The sequence below is a fragment of the Rhinatrema bivittatum genome, chromosome 12, assembly GCF_901001135.1.
Source record: "Rhinatrema bivittatum chromosome 12, aRhiBiv1.1, whole genome shotgun sequence".
Lineage (NCBI taxonomy): Eukaryota > Metazoa > Chordata > Amphibia > Gymnophiona > Rhinatrematidae > Rhinatrema > Rhinatrema bivittatum.
The window spans coordinates 70,391,756-70,402,240 of record NC_042626.1 but is presented as its reverse complement, the minus strand read 5'-3'; the positions used below and the strand labels follow the sequence as shown (position 1 = coordinate 70,402,240).

Sequence of the window (10,485 nt, the reverse complement as noted above, 5' to 3'; positions counted from 1 at the left end):
CCACCTTTCCTCTCTTATCTCTCCCTCCTTGTGCACTCAGCTCATCAGACAAGTCACTGGTGTTTGTGCCCTTCTCCTCTACTGCCAATTTCTGTCTCTTTGCTTTCCACCTGGCTGTGCCGTGTGCTTGGAATAGTCTTCCTGAACTGGTGCGTCCTGCTCCCTCTCTCACCATGTTTAAATCCCATCTAAAGAAGTTGCTTTTAAATCTTAGGCCTGATTATCTGCTTATAGCCTCTTTAACTAACTTTCTTTTCTATTTTTAACCATTGTCTTCTTTTATGAAATACTCCAAGTCTCTAGTCCTGTATGTTTGTCTTATTAGATTGTAAGCTCTATTGAGCAGGGACAGTCTTTTTTTGTGTGTTTGTACTGTGCTGCGTATGTTGTGTAGCACTATGAAATGTTAGGTAGTAGTAGTAATAGTCCCTACACTAAATAGGTAACATATAAATATATATAGATAGATATAAAAGCACAATTTTCCATTCTTTTCTAATTGAATGTCTGATTTGACGACATTCACCTGATTCTGTTATACAGGAGCTGTGCCAAAATGACCAAAGCAGAGTACAGTGCTGTGACCCCCAACACATGACTTTTATTAGACAGCGGAAGTAGGCAGAATAATGCAGAGCTTGGGCCTATCATTTGTGAGAGGAAGAGATTGTTCGGGAGACCTGGGATACAAAAGCTGAACAAGCTGTAAGGGGCTCCAGTTTAGAAAGCAAAGGTTTAAGGCCTACAAGCTAACAGTTGTACTCTTCAACTAGAATTTGCTGTAGTCAATAGCAAATAAAATCTAAGCTTAAAGAAAAGAAATAAACTGGAGCTAGATTTTGTGGTGAACTAATATATTTTTCTTTTGTTGCCTCCTTAAACATTGTTTTCCTGATTATTTGCATTGGTGCGTTTCTCCTCTGCTTTCTCCAATGTCTAAAGCTTTCTCCTCAGTTGGTCCTTTCTGCAGGTGAGGGTTGCACTTCTACGTCTCATTTTGATCCTGTGGAGGAAGAGAGAGCAGAGAAAACTCAGCAATATGCACAGTTTGAGGCAGTTTTAATCAAAAAGCTTACACAACGCCTAGTAAACCTTTGGTAATTAATGGTAGAAGCTTTATATCACGGGGATCCTAGCAATACAATAACAGTTCTGAACCTAACACGTCACTGTTTAACTGAGTTTCTCACCTTCCTGCTGCCACTCCCTGTCCATCTGAAGGTCTTCTACAGATCGATAATGACAGACCCAGAGATCAGCAAAGCCAACACTTCTGGGACCCTTTACTTATCAAAGGTCCAAACCCCTTAACCTTCACTTTCCCTTTACTTATCAGAGGTCCAAACCCCTTAACCTTTGCCTGGGAATTTTAAACTTTCACAGGCTTCTGCCCCTGTTTATCATGCCAGACTTTCTGGTCAAACTTGAAATGGTTCCTGCTTATACCACACTATTTTGGAATTCAAATTCCTTTTTAAAATCCCCACTATAATACATGTGTGGGCAGGGGGGCATATTCCTTACCACTTTTGAAAGATCCTCCAAGAATCCTGTGGAAGAAACAAAACAGATCAGAGAAAGGAAGATGTCTTGGCAAAAGGCATTAGCTCAATATCTGTTCAGGAAATGGTACTTCAGCTATGGGGCAATACACTGTATTAAGCATGTTATTTATCACTTATAAGATCTGGAAACTGTAGTCTAGCAGTTAAAGTTACAGGAGCTATTCAGAAATGTCTCAGTCTGTCTGTAAATGCCGGGATGACCTTCAGAAAGAGTCTTGTTAACTTCATTTTTCCTACCACATTTAGGGGGTCATTTTTTAATAGAACTTTTCGCGTGCGAAAGCTTTTTCGCGTGCGATAGGGTGATTGGGGGGGGGGGGGGGGGGGGAGTCGGCCCCGGAAGAGGAGGAGTCAGGACGACACCAGGGCCGATGCTGCGGAGACATTGCTGGCGGCGAAAGGTAAGGACCCTTATCGCCGCCAGTTTCGCACTGAATAACTACACCTTTTATGGTGTAGTTATTCGGTGCGAAAGCCGGCAGCCAGCGCACCACAGTGGTGCGATGGCTGCCGGCTTTCGCAGGCCCGCTCCCCCGCTTCGCCCCCCTGCCCCCGTTACCATGAGATTCACTATTCTCTGTGAGAATAGTGAATCCAGGCCTTAGTTTGAAATGTGAAAGAGCGGCACCTCTTCCTATTACTTGGTATGGGGAATTATGGGTCATGGCCTTGCTGTTAGTACAGGAGGATTCTGACGCCGTGCTGGTGACAGGTACCATCAGTGTAATAGGAGGGATGAGGACTGGAGCAGGCCAGTCGGGTGGAGAAGTGACAAGGGACTCACAGAAGCAGGGCCGTATAAAACAGCGTCTGCATCCCCTACTCTATGAAGTCTGCACTGATGGATGGAACCGTGAAATTCACTCTGGCGCCAGTTCAGTAGCCATTGAGGAGGCTCTCTCACACACACATCTAGACCTGAGGGCTTCTAGAGTAATGAATATGGCACTCACTGAGCGTCGTGTCCGTCCAGCAGCTGGCGGTACGTGGCGATCTCCATCTCCAGCCGCGACTTAATGTCCATCAGCGACTTGTACTCAAAATTCTGGCGCTCCATGTCAGAGCGGATGTCAGATAGCTGTGCCTCCAGGCTGCTTATCAAAGCCTGGATCTGCGCGAGCTGGGCGCCATAGCGGGCTTCGGTTTCTGCCAAGTTGTTTTCCAGGGAGGCTTTCTACAAATAAAGGAGGGTAGGAGTTGGAGACAATTCCAGGAATCTTCCTGATTACAATTCTAATTTTGAGCTTATATTCCAAGAATTAGAAAGAAGATTCCTCTTTCTACCACTGTTCATCTTAAACCTATGACATGGATTAGCCTCCATTCTGGAAAATTCTTAAACCACATAGACAGCCAAATATCTGGATATATAGGATTGGTTATGGTTTTTCTAATGTTACAAAAAAGATATTCCAACTTGTCAATCCACAGTAGTATAAAGACATTGATATACCAATTTTTCTTGGTGTACTTTTTGGAAATCCTATGCATAAAATAATTTTTTAAAAAGATATTGATATACCATGCTCATTTGTGACTGCAGCTCGATTTCCAGGCCCTGTAGAGTGCGCCTCAGGTCAGTGATCTCAGTCTTGCTGGTCTGTATCTGTTCTGTGTGGGAAGCTACTTCCTTGTTCAGCTCTTCAGTCTGAAACAGAAAAACATGAATTGAAGGAAGACCTTAGAGTAGACAAAGCTTTGGAAACTGCCCTGAAACCTATGAAGGAGATCAGACCTGGCTGAAGAACCAGGTTTCTGCATCTTTACGGTTCTTCTCCACTAAGATTTCATACTGATCTCTCATGTCAGCCAAGATCTTCGTCAAATCATTAGCTGGAGCAGCGTCCACTTCCACATTGATCTGGCCACCCACTTGACCACGGAGAGCAATCATTTCCTTCAGAAACACAGGAAGAAACAGAAAATCTTAGCAAGAATGCTGACATCATCATCATCATCACTTGTAGTCAAGCACCAGTAACCATCCTGGAAACGTAAAAAACTTAGTGATAGGGCCCAGAAAAGTCTATTATATTTGAAAAAATATTTCACTAGCTTCAGCTGGGGATCTTTATTGCTGTACAGGGTCTTTCCAAATCTCCTATTTAGTTTAGGGAATTTTATTCCCCATTGTAGTGCTCTCATGATACTACCCTTACCCAAAATTCACCCATAGTCATCGGATAAGACTAGACAAGAACACGAGAAAACACTGGATCCCATGAGCTTCCACAGTGGTGGTCATGATCAGCTCAACTGTTTGGGGAATGGAACAGAATATTTAAAAATCTGCCAAAAATGTTTAGACCCAGCATATCACAATTTCATCTGCACCTAAAAAAGAAATCTGTTTCCTTATTCTTGTTTGCCAGTAGCCAGCATTGTTTCCAAGGTTTACACAGCTGTGATATGGTCATACAGAATATAATCCCTGGGAAAAAGCTTAAAGGTCTGCATGAGCTATGAGTGCAGTTCAGGTCGACATCCCAAGTATACATTTCTAAGGAAAACTAGGTTCTGATCATGTATAATTTTAATTTCTCTATGTCTTCATTCAAGTAGATTGGAAGAATACCTCTTCATGGTTCTTCTTCAGGTAAACAAGTTCCTCTTTCAGACTCTCTATCTGCATCTCCATGTCAGTTCTGGCCAGGGTCAGCTCATCCAGGACTCGGCGCAGACCATTGATGTCAGCCTCCACGCCCTGGCGAAGAGCCAGTTCAGTCTCAAATCTTAAAAAAAAAAAAAAAATAAGCAGAGAAAAGTTAAGAGAAAAGAAAACCTTGCAAATTCTGTATAGGAGGTCGTTTCTACTTTGTGTGCACAATTGTCTGTAATTACAGTTTACATGGAAATTACAGTGTAGATACCATCTAATGACATGCCTTGCAATGATATTAAGTCAGTGGGTTATCTGGAATATACCCAGAATGATTAAAATGCAACACTGTATTCTGATTCAAACGATGGAAAGCTGTCGACACAGTCTTAGTCATGAGGATTAGAAGATGGCCTTCTTGGGAAATTCATGTGAGCCACTTACAACATGAAGAGTCTGGTTTCCATTTTCGGTGCCTAATGGATTTAACAACTTCCATAATAAGAGAAGAATTAAGCTTAAATTACACTTGATTAGTGGTTAGTAAACTCAGGTACAGACAGATAAAATGGCTTTTAGATGCCATTTAGTAATACATTTGGAAGGAGATAGAAATCTCAGTCCCAGAGCACATAAAAGGAAGGAATTAAAATCGTGAGATTGCATGGCGCGGAGGAGCGTCTGGAAGGGGCTTTGCTGTTTTCATGTGGCCTGTGAGTTGGGGGAAGAAGATCCAGACTGTCTGCACTTTCCTCTTTGGAAGTGGTGTCTGTGGATGGATTCTCTAATGGCCTGCAGTGGAAGTCAGAGAAGAAGGCACCGAGCCCATGGCCCGCACTCACTTGGTTCTGAAGTCATCAGCAGCCAGCCGAGCATTATCGATCTGGAGCACCACCTTGTTGTTATCAATGGTGGCAGCCATGATCTGCAAAAGAAACGACAGCAAGAGAGATTGAGGTGTTGCCAGAGGCGGTCAGTAATGGAATGGGATTTGTCTAATTTGCTGGCCACACTTAGCCAACCTCAGTTAGTACAGGAACTGTCAGGTAAAAAAGGTTGCAGAGAAGGAAGATGTCTATGACACCCGCTGGAAATGCTGTTATGATCAGAGAGTTCTCTCTAGATGTCTCTGGGAACTATGGCGATTATTGCTTCTAAGGGCTATGCAGATGTTTATACTCAGAAATGCTTATGCGCTGATCCCATGAGAACTGAAACTGGGAGCTGTAAGGCACTGAGGTAAACACCAAATAGCACCAAGGTTTGAGAAGCAGATGTGTTGAACTATGATAAGAACAATTAGAGGGGGGGGGGTCACACTCCTGCTTCAAGCAATGTTAGATAAGTCCTATAAAAATGAGCTGAGCTTTAAGGATCTCAGCATCTTTATTCTTCAGACTTCCAGAGCTGTGTTACTTTCCTAGATCCGGGTATACTGACTCAGTGTATGTATGCATGTTTGTTTGTGTATCAGAGAAGCCCCTCAGTCCCTCCCTTTTTCCTGAGATTTAGCCCTGAGGTAGGCCTTGGGAGTACAGGCAGAGTCCCTCAGAACACAGTGTTGGTCCTGTGGATGTTGCTGCTTCTGGGTGTAAAACTCAAGCATGGTGACCTATGCTAGGTTACTGAGGATGCCTAGGTTCAGATGCCTTTACTTTGCCCATTGGTTTATGAGTTAGGAATTCCCAAAGAACTATTGGTCATTCCCTAACCAACATCAATCTCCAAATAATTCATAAATAATATGTAAGACCAGGCCCCCTGACTGTGCTCCTCCTTCCGCAGTGTTTGGCTCTCTGATTGACTGTGTCTAGGCTAGGAGGTTGCAGGTGATGTGGCTCTAAGGCTGAACGCCAACATTTTTCTCTGCTTCAACAGCAAGAGGTTATGGGGAATTGGACTCAGACAGCAATAAACAAGGGCCCTGACTTTTACAATCTGAGAAACTGATAATTATGGGGGTGACCTGTACGGTGCGGCAGATACTACCATAAGCTTGCTGGGCAGACTGGATGGTTCTTTTCTGCCGTCATTTCTGTGTTTCTATGTTAAGTGGAAGAAAATTGCTTGTGTTTCATCGTGTTAAGAGAACAATTGATTAAATCCATTTTGGATCCAATATGCTCTAGAAGTCTCATTGTTTTTATCACAGACAAAACCGTTGATTGTTATATTTTGGAGTGTAGCACACAGAGTGCCACATCTTCCCATACGACTTGCTAGGAGTTTCCTGGCTTCAGCCATCTAAGTGACACGCCCTGAGTAAGCACAGAGACCAAGCACAGGGGCGGGGGTTCTTTCCCTCAGCTTTGCCAAGAGTCTGCTGTGAGCCTGAGAAATGGTAATGGATACCTTGAACAAATGAATAAGCAGCTCTACAGCTGCCAAGATCCTGTATATCCTGTGATGTCTGGGAAGGAACAATGCCCAAAGAGAAAGTAAACAGGCATCTGGCTGCTTGGAAGCTCAGCTCAGTTTGGGTAGTAGGCCTCTTCAATCCTGGGAGGAAAGGGATCAGAATCCCCTTCTGTGGGTGGGTGTGTTTGGAGTGTGGTGGGGCGGGGAGTGTTTGGAGTGGGGGTATGTTTGGAGTGTGTGGGTGTGTGTGTGTGTGCTTGGAGTGGGTGTATGTTTGGAGCATGTGGGTAGGGGGTGGGTGTGAACATAAGACCATAAGATATGCCATACTGAATCAGACCAAGGGTCCATCAAGCCCAGCATCCTGTTTCCAACAGAGGCCAAACCAGGCCATAAGAACCTGGCAAGTACCCAAACATTAAATAGAGTGTGTGGGTAAGGTGTGTGTGAGTGTTTGGAGTGGATGTATGTTTGGAGCATGTGGGTAGGTGGGTGGCTGTGAACATAAGAACATGCCATACTGTGCCAGACCAAGGGGCCATCAGGCTCAGTATCCTGTGTGTGTGTTGGCTGCCTGTGAGACTTAATATAGCAACTGCTAATAGCTAAGGACCCTTGGCCTGCCCAGCTGTGTCAGGTAGGCTGTGCTTGATCACCGCCCTCTCTTTTCCTTAGCCTGCCCTCTGGATCTATGCCAGACATGCTGGCGATCTGAAAGGCTGGGCTGACAAGTCTAATGCAGCTAGTAGTTACTATAACAACACTTCCCTTCCAGGACGTCTCTCGCCTTCCTTCAGGAACCTTCACCCAACTTCTAAAGTTCCACTTTTCATGGGTGGAAGAGAAGAGGCAATATTTAAGTCATCTTTTTAAGAAAAATATCTCCAGTGCTGGGCTCAGAATTCAAGGTCTGCTTCTAATGTTCTTTCGGGGGACTTTCTGGGGGCCACACAAATACAGCATTTTTCTCCGATTATTTCAGCCCGAGTAGGAAGAAGCTGCCCGGAGATTGCTACAGAGGCTTTAAATAGCGAAGACTTATTCCGTAGGCACCTGTTGCAGCACAGCTAGAAGGATGCTGAAAGGGAGGGGTGGCTAAGGAAGGGTGGAGCAGGAGAAGGGAGAGGGAGGGATGGCCAGAGTGGAGAGAGGCTGGGTAACAGGTAAGCGGTTACTGCAGGTGAACTGACAGATGGGGGGGGGGGGGGGGGGGGGGGCCTCGAGCACTTTCCTACTCCTGCAGCACCTGCTGTCTCCCCTCCCTGCCCCCGCTCTACAATGGCAGAACAAAGCGCGGGAGCTGAACCGCCATTGGGAACTCGGGCTGCAGCCGGCAGGTTGCACTGCTGGCCACAAGTCGGGCGGGTCCCCTCAGTACCGGGACAGCAGTTCACTGCACGAAGCAGACGTTTCACTTTTCACATACTGGGGGGACTCTGCCTCCATTTAGCCGGCTAAGCAAGCACTGGTGGGCAATGCCCCCCGTCTTCTGCTGGCCTTGCCCTTACCTTGTCTCGCAGGTCTTCGATGGTCTTGAAGTAGTGGCTGTAGTCCCGGCCCGGGCTGGGCCCCTGCTTCTCGTACCAGTCGCGGATCTTGACCTCCAGGTCGGAGTTGGCGGTCTCCAGGGAGCGCACCTTGTCCAGGTAGGTGGCCAGGCGGTCGTTCAGGTTCTGCATGGTCTCCTTCTCGTTGCCGGACAGCAGGGCATCCCCCCCGGAGAGGCTGAAGCCGGCCCCGTAGCCCCCGCCGTAGCCCCCGCCGTAGCCGGCCCCCAGGCCGCCCCCGGCCCCCGAAGAGACGAAGCGGGCCGTAGAGACGGACACACCCTTGCCACCGTAGCCCCCGTGGACACTGGGCGATTTGAAGGCGACCCGGCCCCCACTGCCCCCCAGCCCCGAGGAGCCCGAGGTGTAAGTGGTCTGGCGAAGGCTATAACTGGAGGCCATGGCGAGAGGAGGGCGAGCGAGCGAGCGGCACCCAAGCAGGACCCTGGCAGCAGAGTGTGTAGCGGCTCCCCCGCCACCTGCCTGCTTTTATGCCTGCAGCGATGGGAGGAGGCGGGAGGCTCCCGCTCTCCAGGAGGCGACCGGCCAGGGCTTTCCTGCCAGCTCGCAGGAGGAGCCCTCATTGGCCCAGGCAGAAGACTCCCCCTCCCCCCCCCCCCCCCCTGCAAAAACTTTCAGCAGAGGGCGAGCGGGCTGTGGCCCAGACAAAGGCTGTGTGAGTCACTCGGGGTGGCTTTGTGCTCGGTTACAGTTAGAGGATGGGATGGGGGGGGGGGGGGGAGACTGAACAGAGCTGGGAATAATAGAGGACTTGTTGCAGCTGAACAATCAACTTTGCAGGAAGCAGCTCACCTCTGCTGGGCCGCGGCCATCCACCGGGGACCTAACTGTTCCCGGGCCCTGCCCTGCTGCTTCCCAAGCTCCGGGCCGGGGGTGTCAGCACCCCCCCCCCCCCTTCAGTTCCAGGCTCTGCTGCAGTCTCTGCGTTTTGCAGGGCATTTCGGCACTGTACTGTAAGAGCTGCGGAAAGTCAACAAACTTCGACAAACAACATCGCTCACAGAATATTTGCTTTCATGTCCGAGGTTCATGAGCCGTTTCCATAGGAATATCTGAACTTTATGGTCTCCTACAAGCATGAAAAAAAAATATGCATAAAGTCCAATGTTGAAGCGTTTTCACCCACCCCCCAGCACACAACATTAATCATCTCATTTCTTATCAACAAAACCTGCCCAGGTCAGATCACAGGTCTGCCCCTCCCGCGCCCTCTCTCTGACACTGGTAATGTGTCCGAGAGACAGGGTCTAGGAGATCTCTCCACTGGCTGTGAAACACTTCCATTTCTTCCAGCAGTCCTGGTTAGGGGGTGCATCAAACCCATCCCTGAGTCCTGCTTCCTAGCCTGTGAGTAATCTTCTTATCAATCCAGCCGAGCATGTAAGGCAAGCTCCAGTTGCCAGGCAAGAGAATGTGTGCTAGCTGGGAGCGCAGTGCATCTGTTTTATATGCAGTACCTTCTGCAGAGGGTGCACTCTATCCCTGTCTCTCAGCAAAGACACAATTGACCTGTGGTCCCTAAATGTATCCAGTTCCTTTTTAAACCCAGCTAAACTACTTTCTTCCATGGTATTCAGGCAGCAACCAGTTTCATGAGGAATGCAGACAAATTTCACCCAACTGGGAAGACTGGGTGGTTACAATGATAGATAAAGGGTCACTCAGGCCCCAAATCTAGAGGGAATGCAGGCAGGGTCAGATTAGCCCACTGATGTGTATTACTATAGGAAGTGAATGGGAGTGGCAGATGGGCCCATGGCTGGGGCATTGCCTGGGCCCAAGGCACACAAACTCGTCTTGGGAGGGTCCGTTAGTACTTCCCTGCTCTCAGCTACTATGGTAATATATTGCCTTCAATGGACAGTCATTTTCCAATAGAAACACACCTCAAATTTTCCAGGGTGTGTCCTGATTCCACAGGTTTTTATAATGCAGGCCCTTTTGAAAGAATGGTACGGTTCCTGGCAGTCATGCCCTCAATACAAAGAGGCAGATGGGCCCATTCTACAGACTGTACAGAGGACATCCTAATGGTGCTATCAGTAATAAAGGAGGCCAGCAGAATGAAGCTCCCAAACATCTGAAGTATTTCTCCCACTTCTGAGTCTGTGGCACATATCTTCCCAGAGGGTTTCTCCCTTGTTCAGCATTCCAATTTAATCTATAAATCATTAATTACAAGTGCTAGTGATTCCCTTTCAGAGCCTTCTTAAGAACAGATAATTTGCATTGGTCTGCTCTTGCCCCCATTCTCCTGACCTCCAAGTGGCCTTGCCATGGGTTGCCATGGAGATGAGCTGTTTGGGAAAATGCCTGGATTTTTTGCAGTCCTAAGATTTTTTTGAGGCATGCAACTGTGATAAAGTCCATCACTTTTCCAGTGCACACAGCTCCT

At 47.4% G+C, this 10,485-nt stretch overlaps 1 protein-coding gene across 1 annotated transcript; it reads right to left on the bottom strand.

Moving 5' to 3' along the window:
• Window positions 1-576: 576 nt before the first annotated feature.
• LOC115073762 (keratin, type I cytoskeletal 19-like) lies at window positions 577-8,541 on the bottom strand. The gene is made up of 8 exons (XM_029572511.1): window positions 8,031-8,541; window positions 5,007-5,089; window positions 4,141-4,297; window positions 3,301-3,462; window positions 3,088-3,213; window positions 2,519-2,739; window positions 1,525-1,550; window positions 577-1,003 (listed from the first exon to the last, which is right to left on the bottom strand). The coding sequence occupies exons 1-8, from the start codon at window positions 8,469-8,471 to the stop codon at window positions 993-995; spliced, it is 1,227 nt and encodes a 408-aa protein (XP_029428371.1). The 5' UTR covers window positions 8,472-8,541; the 3' UTR covers window positions 577-992.
• Between the last annotated feature and the right edge of the window lie 1,944 nt (window positions 8,542-10,485).